General features: G+C 32.4%; 1 protein-coding gene across 5 annotated transcripts in view; it reads left to right on the forward strand.

Moving 5' to 3' along the window:
- Nucleotides 1-23,234, forward strand: part of TRAPPC8 (trafficking protein particle complex subunit 8) — a 71,302-nt gene that overhangs the window by 14,268 nt on the left and 33,800 nt on the right. For 2 of the 5 annotated variants that reach the window (XM_081150273.1, XM_081150275.1), the window contains exons 3-12: nt 2,778-2,867; nt 3,684-3,858; nt 5,957-6,110; nt 8,708-8,801; nt 9,416-9,672; nt 10,026-10,141; nt 10,849-10,999; nt 14,370-14,470; nt 16,690-16,795; nt 23,017-23,148. In XM_081150273.1, the coding sequence (XP_081006399.1) occupies nt 2,778-2,867; nt 3,684-3,858; nt 5,957-6,110; nt 8,708-8,801; nt 9,416-9,672; nt 10,026-10,141; nt 10,849-10,999; nt 14,370-14,470; nt 16,690-16,795; nt 23,017-23,148 (1,376 nt within the window). Of the gene's footprint in view, nt 1-2,777; nt 2,868-3,683; nt 3,859-5,956; nt 6,111-8,707; nt 8,802-9,412; nt 9,673-10,025; nt 10,142-10,848; nt 11,000-14,369; nt 14,471-16,689; nt 16,796-22,120; nt 22,142-23,016; nt 23,149-23,234 lie in introns of all 5 variants that reach the window. The other 3 variants (XM_081150272.1, XM_081150271.1, XM_081150274.1) reach the window with 3 other exon arrangements.

The raw sequence follows: 23,234 nt of genomic DNA on the forward strand, positions 1-23,234 counted from the left end.
TAGAGATGGAAAGGGGTCTGGGAAGAGTATTAATTTCATCCCAAAATAAGTACAAGAGAATTTCTAAAGAGAGAATTGTCACTAAATGTTGAAGTCTTTTGTTAACATAAAACATTTAAAGACTATGTTTTCCACTTTCTGCAAAAATATCATTTGAAAAAACAAAAAGCACATAAAAATAACTGAAGGACTTCTTAATTAGCTCCTTAAGGAAATAAGAGGCTGAAAGGAAAATTTACCTTCTCAACCCTAATATGACCTACCTGAAAGATAAAACCCACTTCTGCCATATATATTTAAAAAATTTTCCTTCGTTCCTCATATCCTTAGTTGAGTGACCAGTGTCTTATACCAGTATTTATGAAGTAGTATTTCAATTTAAGAACTCATATGTGTGTGTATACTTGCTTTTTTTCTTTTTGATTTAATTTAATTTTTAATTATGTAGACATTTATATAGTTCCAAAGTCAAAAAATTATAAAACAAGTTACATTCAGCAAGGTCAAGGTTCTATCCATGTTCCCCCATCCCCTTTCTCACCTCTAATTAGATTTATCCTTCTTCTACTTCTGTGACAATATAAGCAAATAAATAAATGTGTGATTCTTCATATTTTCTTTCCCTTCTTACACAAAAATGCATACTTTTCTGACGTACCTTTTTTTCACTTAACAGTATATTGCAGAGAGAACTTTATTGTAATACAGTGGTATCTCGGTTTTCGAACGTCTCCGTTGACGAACATTTCGGGTTACGAACGCCGTAAACCCAGAAGGAAATGCTTTAGTTTACAAACATGCCTCGGAGGTCGAACATGCCACACGGCTTCCGCTGAGGGCAAGATCCTGAGGCCCAGCTGTCGGCTGTCGATCCCTTGATTTTCCAACATTTCAGAACTCTACCAGTCTTCGGGAACAAAGTACATTCGAAAACCGAGGTACCACTGTATATAAAGATTCCCCCCTTTCTCTTGCAGCTGAATAGTACATCTCCTTAATGAATGTTCCCTTTTGATGAACTTTTGTTGGTTTCCTAGTCTTTTATTACAGATAGTATTGCAACGGGTAGCTATTTTGGAAGATCTAATTTGTTTATGTAGAACTCCCCAACACACCATGAAACAAACTCCTTTTCATATGTCTACAATTTATCTGTTATTTGTTAAATTTAACCAGCATTGAGGCAACAAAGTAAATAGAAAAATAATCAAATTGATATTTCCCAATATCAGTGGAAATTCCTTCCAATTTAACCAAAATTTTCATTATCCTTTCTTTTCTTGTCATTGGTGCTAAGTGAAAGTATACATTAATTTTCTAGACAAAGACTAATTTTGACTGATTGGGGGGTAAGATAAATTTATTGGTTGGTAAGAAAATTGGTTTTGTATGGTAGGTGACAGAGACTAGTCTGTGTCATTTATTCTCTAATTTTTGCCACTTTTCATATAGATTGTAGTATTTCTGGGGATGCTTTTCTTCTGTAGCAGTGAACATGAAATTGTTACACTAATAGCCCTCCTAAACAATATATGGGCTATTCTTATAAGGCATTTGTTGGAATTAAAATTTTGTGTGTATATGTTACCAGGTGAAATAATGGTATTTGGTCAAACTGAATAGCTTTTTTCTGTTCAACCTTCCCAGTCGTTTAAGGTAGTATTGTAATATAAACAGAAAATCTGTTTGCTGTTTTCAGTGATTAAGATGAAAACAAAAAGTACATAAGACTTGGTAATCAGCATAAGTAACTAGGAATAGAGTATCCTTTTAGTAAAACTGTGATTTAGATAATCTACTTACACCTAGTGAAATGACTAAGTTTAAGATCAAATAAAAGATGTTAGAATAGTTGTAATATTAAATGCTTAGCATGGAGTAAGAGGGATTTGACATTTTAAGAAACGCTTAATATACATGCATACAGAAAGTGAAAATACATATCTTTATATTTGATTATAAGGTAAGTATGCTTTGAACTTCCATTTAAAGAGGTTTTGTTACTGTCATACTCAAGTAATTAAATTATGAAGTAGTGTTTGTCAGCCTTGCCACTGTTGACATTGAGCCAGGTAATTCTTTGCTGTGGGGGGCTGTCTTGTTCTGTTTATTGTAGGATATTTTGCATCATTCCTAACCTTTCCCTTGATGCCAGTAGCACCCCACTCCTCACCCCTAGTTATGATAACCCAGAGTATCTCCAGACATTGCTGAATGTTTCCTGGGGTTAAAGTCACTCTCAGTTGAGAACCAGTTTTCTGAAATGATATCATTTATGAAAAGGAGCTACTTAATGACGTGACTAGTGGTGAGGACACAAAACTTTAGTTCTAAAATCTTTTTACCCACATAGATAATATTTAAAGCATTAATAGGTAAGTAAGTTGCCAGATTATTGTGTCGGTTTTGGAATAAATCAGCTTTATATTTGCAATATACAGGGTGTCCCAGAGAAATGTATACACACTTTAACAGCTGATTCTATTACATTTTGAAAATGAAATGTATTTTAATAAACACTGCCTTTATAATTATTCAAAGTGTGTATACATTTTTTGGGGACACCCTGTATGTCCTTACATGTATGAATGTATTTGTGTATATGGCTTTATAGACGCACACACATCATATATGTATGTAGTAAAGCACAGGTGAAAAGGCTTGTTTATTGCTAGAAATTACTACCTTATGCCTTTAAGGAGTATGGACTTGAAATTTTGTCTGTTGTAAACTGATTCTATTGAGAAATTTTAACTTTTATTTATGGTTAATTTTAGCTACTACTCCATGGTTTGAGTCTTACAGAGAGACCTTTCTTCAGTCGATGCCAGCATCAGATCATGAATTTCTGAACCACTATTTAGCCTGTATCCTTTGACTTTTTTGTTCTCTTAAAATCAAATGTTTTGAAAGTTACTAATCTCATAAATAGTTATATGAAGGCAAAATTGTTGAAAGGATATAGAAAATGGAGACTTTTTATTGATGATGCTTCAAGTTTTTGTTACTATTGTGTTAAGTGGCATCCTAGATACAGGGCTGGTGTAAGAAATTAATTTTTGATTATAAAATAAGAATACTGAGGGCTTGCTTATTGTTTTTCTTTATCCCCCAGCTTGAGTAGTTTATGCATAAGTTTTTAAGGCATTTTAGAAAGAGAAAGTGTAGGTTGCCAGTGTTAACTGCTTGTGATAATTGTCTCAAAATTAATTGTTTTTGTAAAAGCTCATGTTTAAAAACAGTTTTCTAGTTTTTTAGTAACCTGTTTTATAGCTGTTAACCTCCTTTGACAGTTAAGGGCTTTTTAGTTTTTTTAAATGAGGTTACAGAGAAAAGTTAAGAGGTAGGATAGAGTATGAAACTTCAAGGAAATGGAATGGAGAGGAGAAAAATTCAGAATTGTTTGATATGATGATAGTTGTACAATTTTGGTATTGTCCATATTCATTTTCTTGGATTTCCATATTGTTATGTAAATGACTTAACAACTGTCAACAAAAATTCTTTAAGATTTATAACCCTGAATTACTTAGAAGTGTTGGAGAAATTATTTTGTGCTTTCTGTAAAAACCTATGAAATCAGATTTTTTTAGCTCAGAAATTATCTTCCTAAGTTTATTTTAATAGGATACTTTTATCATTGAGTGGTAAGTGATAATTACCTTAATAATACGGTTTATAAGGTATGTTGGTAGCATCATCTAGTGAAACAGAACCTATGGAGCAGTTTGCAAAGTTGTCACATGAACAGCATCGAATTCAGCACGGCAATGAGTATTCCTACCCCAAGTGGTTTATACCAAATACACTTAAATATTATGTACTTTTACATGATGTAAGTGCAGGAGATGAACAGAGGTAAGCTTTCCATTTTTAATTAAGAAATTTTTTTCTATTAAATGATTTAACTTTTATTCAGACACGGCTTGTTTAAATTTTAGATATATTTTTCATCTAAGGAAGTAAAAATTTATTAATAAAACATTTAACCATGTCTTTTATTTCAGAGTTATATTTTAACAGCTGAGTCATTTTATGTTTGATTTCATATACTTACCCAAACTTTTCTTTCACTATAAATCTCTATTAGTATTATCTTTGTACAGAAGTGCTTGTCATTTTACACCTGTTGGTCTAAGGTGTTATTTCTTACTTTATATAAAATTATTTCTCAGTTTTTCTCTTTTCTCCTTCCTAGTTTTCTTCTGACTTTTCACTTTCTGGCTGTTGCTTATAGGCACTTCATTTTTCACTCTTCACTCTTGTGTCACTTTATATTTTTAGCCTTGATGTTTTTCACAACCTCAAAAACATCCAAACATTTCTTTGTTATGTACCCTTTAATATTTGTTACTAGTGATTTGCTGTAGTCCTTTTATCTTTGAGATAAGTGAATAACTTATCTTTAAAAATAAGTTCTTGAAAAATAACATTAAAAGCAATTTAACTTCCAGTTTTTGTGTTTATTTTGACTTTTGGTTTAAGATGTGTATCAAATTAATCTTTTGTTTCTCACTTTTCTCATGTCACAATGACATTTACAGTATGCAGTTAAGTAATTATTTCTTGCCCTTGTTTTGAGCACTAACTATATTTTTAATAAGTTTTTTTCTGTAAAACCAAAGGATTATTTTGAGAATTACTAATCTTTAGTATTTGAAATCATAAATTGTCTGTAGCCTGTACGATAATGAACAGAAATAATTTGAACTGGCTATTAAGATTAGTTTCTATCAGTTGAATATTGTATGTATTTTCTAGGATATTTAAATGGTAATTCAAGTATTAGATTAGTGATTCTTACGTATAGCAGTATCACTGGTAAAGCAAGCAAAAGTTCAATTTATTGTACAGTGGTACCTTGGTTTTTTAATGTAATCTGTTTCAGAAGACCGTTCGAGTTCTGAAACGTTTGAAAACCGAGGTACTGCTGTACTTGAGTGTATATACATACACTTATACTTATATCTGTATTTATACAAATTTATAACTTTTATCTAGCCTTAATTTTGTGGCAAGTAATATGATTTAATTTGTATGCTAGGCTTGTTATTTGTATAGTATTAGCAATTTGAATATGATATATGATACAAGATTTTCCAGGTGTTTTTTTCTCTCTGTGCACCAGATGGCTGATTGACTAAAAATTACTTAAACTAGATTAGCTCTAAGTACCAAAATTTCATTTTCCATCAGAATGTACTGTTTGCTTCTTAGGCTGTTTTGTCATTTGAATTATGTTATTTCCCACCAGCTAGAAAGTTTAGTTAAAGTATGGAAGTCAAAATTATTTTTGTTACATCTGATATATAGCAAGAAAAGTAGATGGATTTTATGTAATTAATACCATGGCTGCTGTTCTTGAGTTTTCGCTCTCCTTTTCTTCTTCTGTATTGTGTCCCTTTGGAGATAGCAAAGTAAAGGGTAAACTGGCAGCAAAAGATGTTTTGTAAGTTTTGGGGGGCTATACTTTCTATTTAGCACTTAAGTTTTTTGATAAATGTCTGTTCTCTAAGACAGAATTTCCCAAAGTCATGTTTCCTCAAATCAGAATTGAGAGGTACTGTACTGGTCTATAAGTTTGCAGCTGCTTTTTGTAAATTCATAGTGTACATTAGCAAATGGAAGACTCAGTGATGGTTTGCTGCAAAGAAACTGACTTTGTTTACTTAATTCCCCAAACTAGTTTGACCACCAGAACTCTCTTTGAATAATGTAGGAGTAGCTTGCAAAATTATATTCCATGAAACACTTTGGAAACTTTGCTTTATCCAAGCTAGATAAACTTCAGTTAAGACCATTATCTTTGTTTTCATTTTAAAATTATTCTGTCTCTAATTTTCTGTCCCTTTTTTAGGGGATTATTTTTGCCTCATTTTTGTATTATTTTAGTATCTTTTATTGCCTAAGGCCTGCTCCCCATTTGTTACAAACTTTTTTTAATTTTTTAATTTAGAGCTGAATCCATTTATGAAGAAATGAAACAGAAATATGGAACTCAGGCTTGCTATTTACTTAAAATTAATTCTCGAACATCTAATCGAGCATCAGATGAACAGATACCAGATCCTTGGAGTCAGTATCTTCAGAAAAATAGTATTCAGAACCAGGTATATGTAAAAAAACACACCAGTGAAACCATAAAAGCTGTATTTCAGTTTTATGACATAATGATATCACTGTAGAATTTTTTATGTCTTTGTTTAACTAATAGAATTAATAATATTTACTTTGGAATATGGCTGGTTTTCATCCATCATGTGAGCCCTTAAATCAGTGGTTCAAAGCTGTTTTTAACTAATAATAATCATCTCTATGTGTACTCCTTTCAGGCACATAATATCAGTGTTAACTGATCTTTTTTCCTTAAAAGAGGAAAAGTGAATTACACGTTAAGAACTAACTGTTGTCTGTTGGCTAAAATGGGTTGGTATACGGTTTCACACTGTCAAACTTTTACGATAGCATTGTATGCCAGTTGGTAGTGTTATCAGTTGAAGTGGGGTGTCCCTATGGAAGTGTGGGATCCCTTTCCCCATTGGGTGCTGGGGGTTGGGTTCTTATGATACCTTGAGAAAAAGAATTTTCTAAGACTCTCACGGGAGAATGAGTGATTTTTATTTGCATGGAGTTACATCCCTTGGTTTCCAAAGTCCCATTTCCCTTAAATTAGTCCTGGACAAGGTACAGGTGGGCCTTCAGTAGAGCTAAAAGCAAAGCCAGTGTCCAAAGTTTCCATTCTGTGGTGGAGTTAAGTCTGGCATAGCATCAGGTTAGTCACAGTCCATTAGTCCTTTGTGAGTGGGGTCTACATGGCTATGGGGCCATGTGGTCTAGTGCAAGGGAGTGTGCCGCCTTCAACAAAAGGGCCAGAAGCCCAGCATGCCTGAGGAAGAGAGGGAACCCCTTTGTTTAGGAGCTTAAATATAAAATCTTCCAGTGCTTGCAGTGGCCACACCTACACACCTCCTCTGGCCAATGCCCTCTTCCCAGGTATGACTGACAGACAAGCACCCTCCCTATGTCATTTAGACTTTGCTGGGCATACAGCTATTCTTTGTTTTGTTTCAGTCCCTTCCCCCAGGATTTATGGGGAATAGAGCTGGAGAGTGTTAAGCTGCAGTATCCTGGCACAAATGGCATGCCTATATTTGCTCCTTTCCTGTTAATTAATTAATAACTGGGTTAATTACAGCAGTATCAGTAGTAGTCAAATGACAAGATCCTAAGATTAGTTCAGATAATCCAGAGTTGACTTTTTCGTTTAGAAGTAGGATTTCTTAAGTAAATGGAAAATATATTTATATTTTGTATAATCAAACTACACTATATACTCTTTATATATTTTTTAAAAATATCAATTATAAAAAAGTTTATGTAACTTTTGATGTGCAACTGTAAATATTTAATGATCTGTTTATTTGCCCTATATTTCTATATTCACATATGGAAATTTTGATCCATATATAGTTTTGTACTGATATTTTAATATTGAGATGATTGCTGACCTTCTTTAAGATAATGCTGAGGGAAAGTGAGAAAAAAAGAACCAGTTGGATGTGAAGGGGCTCTATTTTTTAAACGGTCCTTCAGAGCTACCCTCAGAATAGGAACAGTATTGAAGTAATCAATTTATAGCCCAGCATCTAAAGTTCAGAAGGGCAATGTAAGTCAGATTGTTCAGTTTGAGAACTTTTAATACAAGACCAGAGGTTTTAATATTTCTATAGCTTATAACCCTAGAGGCCCAGGATTGGAGGATAGTTTAAAGGTTATCAAATCTAACCCCTGTTTTCTAATGCTTTAATTTCCTTTGAATCTATGAATGACCTCATCTAGTGACAGTACGCACTATCAGGTGACCCTTTCCATGTCTGAACAGTTTGAGGATCAACCAAAAATTTTCTCCATTTGTTTGTACTCATTAGTCCTGTGAGGACTGTACCATTTTTCTAAAACAACTTTCAGAATACAGGAGGATGGTGCTCATGTCCCCTTTTATATTTTTCTAGGCTAAATATACCCAATCTTTTTCAAATTTTTCTTAAAGGGTGGTTTCAGACTGTTTCTTGTGATCACTTTTCTCTTACTAAGTCCTAGTTGATATATTTCTCTCAAGGTGTGGCACTCAGAATAATACTTTATACTTACTGGTCTCATTAACTAGTCTGAGTATTTTTAGTTTTTTCCTTTGTTGACTGAGAAATCAGTGTCTTTGTACAAATAAATATTGCATTGGATATTTTTCCAAAACATTTTGATATGTTCAGTATGTACATCAACCTATTAACCACTGGGTTCATTACCAGGAGATTCCATACCACCTCTTTTTTTCTCCCTGGGCTTGATTTTAGTAGTACATCTCTCTTGCCATTATTCCTTACTTAGACACATATACAGACTCAGATCAGCATATACTTATCACATGCAAACAGACAAACTGAGATAGAGATTATTTGAATTTAGAAGAATTAGGGTAGTAGACTGAATGTGAAAGGGAATTTAAGAATATAGTAGGTATGGACTGGAGTGCTAGAAAAAGATACATGGAAAAAGTTAAGAATTTGGAGGATCAGAAGAAAAGAGACTTGCTGTAGCAAATAAATGAGGTTTACAGTTAGCAGAGAACCATATTTGCTGATGGATTTAGTGTTATATTAAACATGTTTAAATACAAGTGCTAATGCTTTTTATTTTGTTTTGATAGGAATCATATGAAGATGGACCTTGTATTATATCTTCAAATAAGAATTCTGATAGTAACTTGCTTTCATTGGATGGATTCGATAACGAAGTCAAAGGTCTTGATATACTTTCTCTAAATTTCTCTTTTTGATTGAAAATATGCAGTTGTCAAAGAATGCTAAACTTTTTGTAGTTAAAGATGGGGGCAGTATTCAAAATAGAAAAGATTATCTACAGGTTAGCTTTTCTTCTGAAGATTTTGTTGAGACATTGAGTTTTATTTGATACTTAAAATTTGTTTTATAAGAGTAATACATTTCTTAAAAATTTGTAGAAAGCAAGGGGACATAAGATGTGCAGCATGAATTATTTCCAAAATTCACATGATTTGAGTTTTATTTTTGTATTTTAAATTATGGTTTTGGTAATAGGGGTAGTTTTACAATTTTTTATTATATTATTGCTTAGTTGTGCTAATTGAAAGTAATTCTTTATATTTGAAATGTATTTTTCTTGATTTATTTACATGACTTTAAAAATTTCTATTATGTGTAACTAGTATTCACCCCAGCTCTGTAATTTTAAAAGGGAAAAGATTAATGTTACTGTATTGTAGACATCTAAGATAGTCAAAAAAGTAAAGGATTCTAGCATTCTTTTTTTTCCTTTAGCAGAATGGTAGTAATATTGTTACAGTCTGAGAGTAAAAGAAAGATCTGTTTTTCAGTAGATGGCTTACCAAATAACTTTAGAGCTCACCCACTTCAATTGGACCCATCCACTGAACCTTCCAACAGCATTGATGGCACAGATCATGTAAAATCTGCTTCATCATTACATGAAACAAAGAAAGCAAATACTGGAATTATTCATGGTGCATGTTTAACCCTTACTGATCATGATAGAATTCGACAGTTTATACAAGAATTCACATTTCGAGGCCTTTTGCCGCATATAGAGAAAACAATTCGGCAATTAAATGATCAGGTAAGATTTACCTTTTTTAGATTAGTAATTTAAAATTTTAGTAAATAGTAAACTTGAGAATATAGTAGAATAAGTTATTTAAAGTATTTGAAGTTTTTTTTTTTTTAAAGAAAGACCAATATTAGGATTTAGTAACATTACTGTCTCTAATGAGATTCTATTAAATCTTGTAAGAGGCTTATTTATTTTCACTAGGGATTTTTCAGCATATTAGTTTTTGAAAATATCAGTGTTGTTAAAGTGAACATTTGCTCACTACTGAAGTTTTTTACTTACTTAGAATTTTTCTTTTTTATGTAAAAGAAAAATACTCAATTCTCATATTTGTCAACATATTTAATCTTTTCTCTTAGCTAATATCAAGAAAAGGTTTGAGTCGGTCTCTGTTTTCTGCAACTAAAAAATGGTTTAGTGGCAGTAAAGTTCCAGAAAAGAGCATTAATGAGCTGAAAAATACATCTGGATTGCTGTGAGTGAAATAATATCATTTTCGTTTTTCCCGTGTTTAACTCTGACTAGTGTTTGACTATATGATGTCTTGTAAAAAATGACTATTTCTTCACTTCCTTACTTTCATATTGGTCAGATACTGGGGTGGGTAAGAACAGTGACTATAGGTAAAATCCATGAATTAAGAGAAAGCTGTTAAGTAATTGGGTATCTAAAAATAAAGAAGATAACTGATTAAGTCACAAAATCACTTTACTTTGGTTCTGTTTCCCTATTTATAAAACGATGGAGTTAGGTTAGTTGTTCATTAATGACTCTTCTATGTCAAAACACTGTTCTTAGGATTCTAAGACAGCCTATATTTAGAAAATTTTCTTTAATATAAAATCCTGTTTTAAGAGAAAGTGAAATTAACCCATTTTGGATTTAATAATGGTTGTATTTAAAACTGGAATTAACTATTTACTTCATAATTTGACCATGGAGAAGGTGCTTGCCTGTTGTCGAGAAGTTCTCAGTATAGGGGTATAATTACATAAATGTAGATATAACTATTTCTAGATATCTTTGAGACATGATACTCTTTCCTTGGAGGTAGAATTTTTGTAAAACAGGATCAGTTTTCCCATTGTTCTGGGCAGTTAAGCAGCTATTAAACATTTTATATTTAGTGGTTTAGGGGTCATAAGTTACCAATTACTTCCTTAACTTATTTTGTATTTACAGGTATCCACCAGAAGCACCAGAGCTTCAAATCAGAAAAATGGCTGACTTATGTTTCTTGGTGCAGCATTATGATCTGGCTTACAGTTGCTATCATACCGCAAAGAAGGATTTTCTTAATGATCAAGCTATGCTTTATGCAGCTGGTGCCTTGGTTGGTATTCTATATATTATATTTTTGCCACTATAAGATGTAGAAAATTCTGTTAATGAAATAGCAAACAAAATATGTAGGGATAAAGTTGAATTTAAAATGCATACAATGCGTTATAGGTTTTGAATTAGTTTAGCTGAATTGATGGATTTTCCTCAAACTAGTGCATTTAAACATGGTAATATCTGAGGGTTGATTTCTTAGTTTTGATTAGCAACTTCTAATTTTTGTGTATGTTTTTAAAATTTAATTTGAATTTCAGTTACTATATTTAAAGTGTAAAGTTTTTAAAGGTGCTTTTAGACTTCTTGAAAAGTCTTTTAAAAATTGCTTGAAATGTTTTTTCCCCCCTGATGTAAGACTATATATTGGTTAAAAACATGTACTTTGATGTAAGACAGACTGTTCTTTTATGCAAATTACTGAATATTTCTAAGCTGTAAATGAGAATCCTAATGGCACAGGATTATATAAGGTATAAGGCATGGAAGGTGCTTAGGATACCGCCTTGAATATAATAAGTTGCCTGTAAGCATTGGCTCTTAGTTTTTGTAATTGATACGTAAACCTAGGTGTTTTAGAAATAATTTTCTTTCTTTTTTAAAAAATATATCTTTATTGATTTCAGACAGAGGAAGGGAGAGGGAGAGAGAGATAGAAACATCAATGATGAGAGAGTCATTGATTGGCTGCCTCCTGCACGCCCCCGACTGGGGATTGAGCCCGCAACCCGGGCATGTGCCCTGACCGGGAATCGAACCCCGATCTCCTGGATCATAGGCCAATGCTCAACCGCTGAGCCACGCCCGGGTGGGCTAGAAATAATTTTCTATACTTGTTATAACCTTTTAGTATTTTCAAAATCTTTTTAAAATATATGTACAATTTGCTTCATGTGCTTAGTAAAGAGTAAAACTAGCACTGTTACTTTCTACTTAATCTTCTTTAAAACATGTGAGTTTATAAACAGAAGTGTGAAGAACAAAATGTGTAAGAACTCTTAAATATTCCGTTGAGTAGTTGTCATGTAGACACTTGTTTAATTGCTTCTGTTTTGCATTTTTTAATACTATGTATATATAAAACTAAAATGGGTAATTAAAAAATGTGAAGCTAAAATAGCAAAATTATAATACTCTTCCTTTTTATTTCTGTAATATTTTTCAATGAAGAAGCTAGCTTTTTAAATATCTTGTTCAGGATCAGAAAATATGCTGTGTTCAAGTGTTTGAAAAATTATATGAACTGTTCTTGGTTAGACATGCTCTAATTTTTTATTATAGTCATCTAATGTAAGCTAATATGAAATCACATATACTTAGTGTTATTTCATTAATACCTTAAAATATAGGTATGAATTTATAATGATTACATTTTACATAATATACCTGCAAATTAAATGTTTGTATATAGGTAAAATCTTAAAAGTATGGCAGAAAATTTCTATGATTTTATGGCACTTAAGCTTTTTCATTTTTATCTACAATATGATAAGTACTGCATTTAAACCTTTTAGATGAAGATGGTAGTAGCAACTACATGAGAGAAAATAGTTTAGTGCTGGAAAATAAAGTCTTATCTACTGTAAAATAATATACGCATGCATGAAAATCATTGTAGTCTGTAAAAAACTGCCCTAAAAAACAATAAGCCTTGGGGAAAAATAATGTTGAAATAGCCCTCTTAAAACATGTGTGTTTGTAACCAGAACACAAACAAAAACATAAATAGTAAATAATATTTTTTGTACAATACAGGTATCGTATTATACTACATGATCAATATATATGATATATATATATATATTTTAAATATATCTTTATTGATTTCAGAGAGAGGAAAGGAGAGGGAGAGAGAGAGAGACAGAAACATTAATGATGAGAGAGTCATTGATGGAGCCCACAACCCGGGCATGTGCCCTGACCGGGAATCGAACCCCAATCGCCTGGATCCTAGGTTGACGTTCAACCGCTGAGCCACGCCCGGCCTGGCTATATGCTATTTTTAATGCAGTATAAAACCATGTGTAAATTCATTAGGCATAGTAAAATATAAACTAGTTAAGAAAATGTGTTTCAGAGCTGTAAAATATTTTGTCGCATGGATATGACATAGTTTCATTGGGTTTATTCGATAAATTTTGGAGCAGACACTTCTGGGTGCTGAGGATGCAGAGGTACTTTGAAACAGATATGGTTCATACTGTCATGATACTCATAGTTAAGCTTTAATCATATCCCAGTTTTTAGATACTTATTTTTATATATTTTTGTGTGTGTGTGTTTTAAAAAATGTTGCAGAGGAATACATTTATTCATCCTAAAAGTAGATTGGCATTAACAATTTTTTCTCTTAATTTACGAAGATTTCATTTATTTCTAGTGAAGTTTTTATTAAGCCCTGGCTGGGTGGCTCAGTTGGTTGGAACCTCACCCTGTACACCAAAGGGTTCCGGGTTTGATTCCTGTCAGGGCACACACCTGGGTTGTGGGCTCCATCCCCTGTTGGGGCGCCGGAGGCAACCAATCGATGTTTCTCTCGCACATCTATGTTTCTCTCTCCCTCTCGCTCCCCTTCCTTCATCCCTCCCTCTCCACTTTCCTCTCTGTCTAAAAAGCAATCAAAACATATCCTCGGGTGAGGTTTAAAAAATTTTTTTAATTAAAGCTTGGTCTGTATGAGTACAAGTATGTACATAGTAGGATATTTTACTAAGAAAACCAAACCTGTATTTTAACCTTTATTTCTAAGTCTTTCAACAACGTTGTATATTATTTGAATTATTAACCAAAGCTATAGACATCAACAAGAAAATGGATTTTGAAAATGAAATAAAAGGACCTAAAAATTTGACAGTAATATAGGCCTAAGAAATGGTCTTTGTGCTTTTTGTTATGGTACGGGATATAAACTAGAGTGTGAAAAAGTTGAAAATATATATAGTGCAAGCTGTTGTCATCCCTGTTTTCATATTTTGATGCTAACAATTGGAAAGAGATGTCTCTCTCTGTATGCTGCTACCATTGGTCTGTTCTCTATTCATGAGGCATAGGGAATAATAGGGAGGAGATGGTAACAGAAATTTTAAGCTAGACTGATTTGGCAGTTATATATGCCCTTAGTGTTCACTAGGTCTTCTTGAAAATTTCATTTAAATGCTGAATGACTGACTCTAAACTTGACTAGAGAATTTAAAAATTAAAAGCATATAAATATATTTTTCAAGTCAACTTTAGGCTATGAAATTTATACATGTACATGTATTAAAAATCCCAGCAAATTTCATCCCAGTTTTTAGACTTCCTGAATGCTAAACTGCAAGACTATTTCTCTCCTTTTGAAATAGTGTAAATAATGTCTTTTCCTCTAGGAAATGGCAGCAGTGTCAGCTTTTCTTCAGCCAGGAGCACCTAGGCCATACCCTGCACATTACATGGATACAGCAATCCAGACATACAGGGATATATGCAAGTAGGTGACTAGAATATTTATGTTCTTTCTGGTTAGAAGTAAATTTGTTTGCATTTATATTGTTGTGGGATATAAATGGTTCTTTGTTTTTCATACAAGCTCCTAAATCAAGTTAATGTAGTCAGAGACAAGATGAGGTAATCTTTTAAAACTAGTATTTCATTACATCTCCTTTCCTATTTTGTTTGGATTTGGCTTAGGAATCTGTTATATGTAATGTTGAGGATATATGTTACATTGAGGGTGATTTGTACTGTGGGAACATCTAACCTTAACCACAGTTAAGCCAGGAGTTAACTTTCATTGTTAAATAGGCAAAACACAGTGAAGTAATAGTCCAGGGAAGAAAATGAGAAGTGTTTTGTACACATAATGAGTTCCTCTAATGAGACTATGAACTGGTCCAGAAGTAGTCAGGAAATTTCATGATATGTTTGTGGAATAGACCTTGAAAGAAAGGTGATTGGGATTTGATAGACATAAAGACAATTCAGAAATTGTGAATGGCAGGAATAATATTTTGGATGCAGCCTTACCAAAGAAAGGGAATAGAGTCCTGGATAAGTTAGGGGGTTTGAGAACGTGAAAAGTATTGAGTGATGAATGTGGAAAGATGGTTTGAGAGAAATCAGTGTGAGGAGCCTTAACACTCTATAATTGTTATTTTTAAGCTGTAGTTAAGAGTTATATAGTAGCAAATAGGGAATTACTGAATATTTGAGAACAGCCTTGACATAATAAAAGTTGTTTTTCAGGAAGATTAATCTGACTTTTCTATGGGTTACAATTTTGTCTTCTATAATGTTGAAGTGTAAGTAGTACTAGTCATGGTGTTATGTTTTCAGCACAGCACTAATGATAATAATTAACATTTATTGAGTGTTCAGCATTTGCCACTATGCCAAAGTAATTTACATACTGGTTTAATCTTAAACCTATAAAATGGTGGGTACTATTATTATCCATATTTGACAGATGAGAAGACTGAAACTTAGAGTTTAACTTGCCCAGGGGCACACAGCTAATAAATGGTGGAGCCGGTATCAAATTCTACCTTTTATATCTTATATAATCTATTTGAGAATAGATTTGGAGATTCTGGCAGGAGATACAGCTTCCTGTGAAAGAGGAACATTTGAAGGAGTCTGAAAAAAAGATTCAAAAGGTAGAAGAACTAGGGAGAGTGAGGTGTCGAAAGACAGAGTAGTAAAAGAGTTTTCAGAAATTTGAACATTCTCTGACTGGCTTATTTCACTTAGCATAATACTCTCCAGGTCCTTCTATACTGTCCCAAAGGGTAAGAGATCATTTTTTTACAGCTGCATAGTATTCCACGGTGTAAATGTACACCAGCTTTTTTATTCACTCGTATACTGATGTGCGCTTGGGCTGCTTCCAGATGTTAGCTATTGTAAATAGTGCTGCTATGAACATACTTTTTGTAATTTTTGAAAGTAGTAAATTGTATTTTAAAAATATCACTGTTCATAATGACCTTTAAGTTAGTAATTTTTGGTTGTAATTTTAAGGTCAAATGGTATTTTGGTATAAGGATTAGAAAGTAAAAAGAGAAAAACTTTGCTATTTCCTAACAAAAGGGTTCCATCTTATAATTTCACAGTAAGATTGTTTTCATTTATTTTTATTATTTTCAAGAATAAATAATCCAATTCTAGATTATTAATGGTAGTAGTCCACAAAGAAAAATCGAGATTGTGTTTTCACAAAGATTTTGTTCAGGAATCATTCAGGCAACACTGGTTCCATTTTGTCTCTAATTGAAACATCTCAGTGGTACTACCAGAGAAAAAATGCCTAAAATATTTCTAAAAATAGCCAGTAAAATGAAACACATAACCAAAAGTTTGCATTGAGGAAGGAGAAAGAAATATGAATGAAATGTTTGTATTAATTCCTGTTCAAAGCAAGTTTTATGTGTTAAGTAGCTGCTGGTTTAAAGATACCAGTTAAATTCTAGCTTTTTGCATACTGGAAATGTGACTTTGCTTTGTATTCTTAACACAAAATTATATGATGAAAAGTTCTGAGAATTCTTAGGAGTTTTTTTTTTAACCTTTTTGGTAAGTAGAAAACGACATGGATTTCTTTTTCCTTGAAAACTATAATTGGAAATTTTGTTGAACACATGCTTACAGTGCTGTATTAAGATATTATTGTAGTGCTAATTATATGTTTCTTGTCTTTTTTTATTTTCTTAGGAATATGGTATTGGCTGAAAGATGTGTATTGCTTAGTGCTGAAATCTTAAAAAGCCAAAGCAAATATTCAGAGGCTGCAGCTCTTTTAATACGGTTGACCAGTGAGGTACTGAAACTGTGTAGTAGTTGTTTTAATTAGTGTTATTTCATAACTTTTAGAAAGTGTTCCCTTTTTTTCTTTTTTTGAGAGCGTGTACAAAACAAAAGTAGAGGGGAATCTTTCTTTGGGAATTTATAACATGGCTACTTAAGTTATTTGTTGAATTAATTTTAGATGCAGTATTTTATAGACTGATTTTATTTACAGATTTAAGTTTACATTATTATTAACCACAAACATGTGTTGTATATCTTCTGTGAATTAGGTTGTGACCTATGCATAACAATAATTAAAGTAACAAGCATGTGCATCATTCTAAAATTGATACTTAAAAGAGTAATCACTCAGGAATTTTTCATCTTATTTTACTAGTATAAACTTAAAATCACCGTAAGCATTTAAAAAATTCTATATTATGAATATTTCAAACGGGCGAGAGAGTAATCCATTATAGTTCTATTAAAGATTTATAGCATTACTAAATTGCATGGCCTCCAGGCTTGTAAAGAATGGTAGTCATTTCTTTAAAAGTATGGTTAAAGACGGTTTTTTAGATGAATACTTAAGAACAAAAGAACAAAATCAAACACCTCCTTTGTTTGCCCCTTAAATGTTAATGTAATGTATACTGTGGTTTTATTTACTTATTTTACTTTATTTACTTACTATCATCACCCAAAGGTATATTTTTATTGCAGTGTTTTTAGAGAGAGAGGAAGGGGGAGAGAGAGAAACATCAGTGTGAGAGAGAAACATCCATTGGTTGCCTCCTGTTCGATCCCACAACCTACGTATGAGCCTTGCCCAGGAATCAAACCCACAACCTTTTGGTGTATGGGATGATGTTCCAACTAACTAAGCCACCTGGCCAAGGCTGCACACTATGGTATTAGTCCTTGGACTGTTCTGTACTTTTCACTCTATTTTTGAGGGCGATTTGTTCGCAGTCATGATTTTCACTCTCAAATCTGTCTCCAGCGCTGACTTCACGTTGGGTTTTAGATTTTTATGGCCATCTGCCTTTTAGACTTACCTACTTGGGTGCTTCCAGTGTGCCATTAAGTTGACATATCAATAGCGTCATAAACTTTCTTACATTAGAGATTGTGATCTTGTCATAATCAGCTAGCTGCTCATTTGTTTAAGGCAGAAACTAGTTGAGATGCTCCCATACTCTCGTACCTATCAGTAACACAATTGGGAGGGTGGATTTAACTTCTTAAATATGTATTTTTTTTATATCTCCAAATATTATACTTATCTCTCTCTCTTTTTTAAATCCCTCCTGCTACTCTTGATTCATGTCCTTAATGTCTCTCCTGGCCCTTTTCCTCTTTCTTCACCTAATTTACTAGTCTAATATCAGTTTTGTCCTTCATATAGTAATGTACAGTACACAGGTTGTCCTAAGTGTCTCTCTTATGCCCTCTTGTATAATGCTATAAGACCTGACTTGTCATATTAGATTGGAAATTATACTTAAGCTATTAGCTTTTGAGAATAGGGGACTGTGCTGCCTTCTGTATTTTTATCCCTAGTGCCTAACACTGGGCTTGGCACATGGTATATGATTTACAAATGTTTGTTGAACTGAACCATTAATTATTCTGAAAAGATTTTTGAAAGGTATAACTAGTTAGGTTAAGAGATGATATTAAAAATGTTTAATAGTTGACATTGCATAAGCACTGACCAATAGGAACTGTTGGCCAGACATAAACTATTTGGTAGAGCTGAATATTGGCTCTTGGGTGTGTTGATATTCTGTATTATAGTAAGTATCTTAACTTGGGTTTGAATTTGTTGCTGTGTTTTTCAGCCTAGGGATTCTCAGTGAATGTAAAAGGAACTTATGGTTTAGGAGCTTTAATAAAATTTCTTTAGAGCATATTCTTCTGTCTACACTGTGACCTTGCTATTTTCTGTCATTGTTCTATTTTCCTTTCCAACTCTTTGTTTTCACCTTTCTTTTTCAAACCTGGATGATTTATTTTGTCATTGAAATTCTAGCAAATTTACCATTGTTATTTACTGCTTTGGGGTGACGTGTGGAATCTATTTCCCAAGAAATTTTGATTCTCAGTTGCCTTTTCTGCTATACCTTTCAGATATTTCTTTGAGACAACTTGAAAGTAAAGACTTCTAGGCATAATGTGTATAAAATTACGTTAAATTTTTACTAATTGTATTTATTGTATGTATTTCATTAACTAGAAAAGCTATATAATATGAAAAGTTCACTGGTCTTGAGGATAGGGAACTGAGTTACATACTCTTGACATCCATGAATTGTGTTTCCTAGATTTTTGCTAATACCGTTATAGCAAAAGACAGCTCTGAGACCTGGGTGAAAAGAGTTGTGCTTTGACTTTATATTTTGGACTGCAAATATATGGGCAAGTGGACCTTATACTTGTGTTATGCCCTGGGATTCTGATCATGGCAGAGCAATTCCAGCTTAATGACAAAGCATGCCACATTTACCACCATAGGATAGTATGTCTGAATTTCGTGTTTAAGAAGTGATGCTTTTCCTCTGCTTGTGTCTGTGTTTCTGTGTTTCACATTTATTCTGGTCTTATAGCACTTTTTGTCTGTTACTGCATTTAAATACATTAAATCAGTTTCTCAGGGATAGTAATAGCAACAGTTTTTATAAATTTCTTCAGCTTAGGAGGAACTATTCCTGTGTTAAATTGATCAGCTGATAGCACCTTTCCTATTAACCTCACAATTGTGCAAAGAAAAAATCTTACAGCCATCCTTGAGATTTGTTTCAGTTAAGTTTGTGCAACTGGTGCTTTTATCACTGTGTTTCTATGGAAGTGAAGCCTCTAATTTAGGTGATTTTTTGCCTATACTTATCCTCATAATTTACATTAACATTGCCTTTTCAGCTTTTGTTAAAATTATCTTTTGGTTGTGGGCAAAGTTTATAGGCTAGAGTTCTTGTTAAAGTGGTATCACAGGTTTTTTTCTTAGTTCTTACAGAGTATGTATAATAGGCTTGTCATATCATCAACTACCAGAAAATAAAATTTTATTCTTCAGCTCATTCATAGTCTCTGCTTTCTGGATGAAACTATCACTGTGAAATTCTTTCATTTTTCTTCCATCAACACTGATGACAGTTGTCATTGTTTTCAGGGCCTTTTTTGTTTGTGTCAAAGCAATGTGTTTTCTACTTTAGGTATCATTATAAGAGACAGGGACTAACAAAGAACTAAGTTGCAGTGAGATATAAATGTAGGGTTATTCAGCTCTGCAAATCCAACAGCTTTATTGAATACAAGAGTCAAATTTTGCTTTAGCTAAATTAATACATGCCATGGGTTTCCAGGTCTTTCCTGAGTTGGTCAGTCCCTTGAGGGTTAAATTTGAGAATGCTGAGGGTTTAATGTGCTGATTCTCATCTAGATTATACATTAGAATCACTTATACACCATCAGAGATATCTATGGAATATTCCTTATGTTAATCAGAATGTCCAGGATTGCTGCCCATCCAAGTTTTGCAATTTAATGAAGCTTCATTGGCAATTTAAAAAATATATATGTATTTATACTGTGTGTTTGTGTGTTATGTGTGCATGGGTAGAAATAAACTTAAGAAATTTATAGGACTGAAAGTAAAAACTGTGAAACACTATTGAGAAGTCTAAATAAAATTCCAAAATAGAAGAAGTAATAGGCAATTACCTGTTCTACATATTAAAATGTTATAAGTCTGTTTATAATAAGGAAATTAAAACTGTTTATCGCAGTAAGAATAGACAGGAATGTAATAGAATGAGAATTTAAATACTGCATGTGATTAGGTGTCATTTAATTTAGTGAGGAGTATTAGGTAATTCACTGAATGCTATTGTGACATCTAACTAGCTCTTTGGGGCTGGATTCCTGTCTTATCATTACATGATAATATATTACAGCTGGATTAATTATAATGTGAAAATAAAACCAAAAAAAACCTAGAAGAAGATGTAGGAGAGCATTTTAAAAAATCTAGGCATAACATCCTTTCCTAGTTTGATGCAGTATCCTGAAGCCATAAAGGCAAATATAATATGCTTGACTACTAAAGAATAAACTCTTTCATGTCAAAACTGGGAGATACTATTTGCAAATGAATGACAAAGGCCTGATATTGATTAAGTGTACAAAGGGCCCTTACATAGCACATAATCACAAAAAACCATTCACAAAAGAATATAAATAGGCAATTCACAAAAAAAGTACAAAGACCTTTAAACATAGGAAAAGATTTAACAGCCTACTATTAAATGTATGGTGAGAAACAGTGTCGTTTTTTTCCTTTATTAAAGAGATAAGCATTAAAAAATGATCTTGGGCTGAGCAGAGAAAATATATACTTTCATTCTCTGTTGATGAGAATATATATTGGTCCTTTTTGTAGCAGTTTGTCTATATTGATTAGAATATGAAGTATATGCATAGCTTTCATTAACTCAGCAGTTCTACTTCCAGAAATTTGTCTAATAAAAATATTTGTGTAATTACTCAAATATGTTTAGAAAAATGTTTATTGAAGCATTTTTTCTTGTAGTTATAAAACTTTGAAGCAATATTAAATCCGTTGGAGACTATTGATAAATTAGGGTACATTTATGTAATGGAATACAATGGAGCTTTAAAAGAAATGAGAGATGTAGATGTCTTGGAAAGATGTCCATGGTATTAAGTTTAAAAGCAAGATAAAGAATACTATGTGTAATATCATTTATGCACAAAAAAGTATGTGTATTTTTTAAAACTAACATATAAGCATACGTGATACATACATATATACACACACACACACACACACACCCCCCACACTAAACTGGCAAATTGGATGAGGCATGGGATGAGAAAGAAAGATGTTCACTTTTTTTCTTCAAACATTTAATCTTTAAGAAAAAAAAAGAGTCTGTATTAATTTTTTGAAAAAGAAAATGTTTTCCTAAAAAAAATAAAGATGTAAGCTTTCTAGCTCCCCTAAGTAATTCTGATGCATTGTTATAGAACCACTTGTTAATTGTATATTCCTGATTTTTTCACTTACTAGCTTTTGGATCTTAGTTACTAGAAAAATTATCTGATTATTTAGTTTTTGTCATGAGGGGTTTGAAATAGATAATATCTACCATTTACTGAATGTTTTCTAGAGTGTTTCCTCAGATCTTTTACAGCTCTAATATAATTCTATGATTGTTACAGAGATATAGTAATGATCTGTGAATACTTTTGATGTAACTATAATCTGTTGAAATTATTTCATTTAAAGTCAATGTTTTCTGTTTTCAACTTTCCCTGGGGAAAATAATGGCAGCAGAACACATGGAAGGGCATGGTAAGTTCAGCTTGAGAATAGCTGAAAAACCTAGAGAAAGTTTTGGTGAAAATGTTGTTGATACTTGATCAGCAACCTTCAGTACTTTCTCAGTTATTTTTAAAGAAATGATGGCTCTTTCAGTTGAAAGGGTATTCTTATGGGTGAGGATATAAATGCAGTATGTGGTTTTTGTGGACACTGCTGTAAGATTCAGTTGAGGTAGAAATAATTTGAGTTGTATCATTTATTAATATACTAATGGCAGGTGATAATCTTTTGAAGGGGAAGCCTTCTGAACTTTTTGATGAAATAGGCATTTTGGCCTACTTGAATTAAAGCAAAAATTGAGAATTCCTTTTAAATACAGTAAAACTTTATAGGGGATAAAGTAATGGATTTAATTATTTTATAATTTACACTCATTCTGTTTTATCTTTCCTTTTTTTCTTGAATGGAAATACACTATTGGATGTCACAGATCAGTTTCCAGAAGAAATTAGATTGGTGTGAATCTATTTTTTGTGTGTGTGCTGTTTCCTGGTTTTTCTCTTTAATCAGTATACCTGTATTAAATTCTCAGTTTATATACTTTTTTGCCATTTGAAAAGGGATTGCATTTCTTCAGAGACTTTTTACATGGTGTATATCATAACCAGACATTTGGCTTCGTGAAAAGCAAAAGAAAATATGGTAGAGAATTTTTTAAAGGGTTAAAAAAAAGTGCTTATTGAAAGAAAAGATCATCAAGATTGGGTTACCTCTTGATTGCTGCCCTCAGATACTCTAAGTTAAACATTGAATATGTTATATATTAAGAAAGTAAATGTTTTTCACCAATTATATTTTTTCTTTTAATTTTGTGAAACTAACCTTTTCTTTTAAACATTCATTAGGATTCTGATCTTCGAAGTGCACTTCTTTTGGAACAAGCGGCACATTGCTTTATAAACATGAAGAGTCCCATGGTTAGAAAATATGCGTTTCATATGATACTGGCAGGCCATCGGTTTAGTAAAGCAGGGCAGGTGAGTGCATTTTCTTTAAAAAGAAAATAATTTTTTATTTCAATTTTTATTTGTTATAATTTGTTATTTTATAAATGTATGCCACT

The sequence above is a fragment of the Miniopterus schreibersii genome, assembly GCF_964146895.1.
Source record: "Miniopterus schreibersii genome assembly, chromosome: 10".
In the NCBI taxonomy this organism is placed as follows: Eukaryota; Metazoa; Chordata; class Mammalia; order Chiroptera; family Miniopteridae; genus Miniopterus; species Miniopterus schreibersii.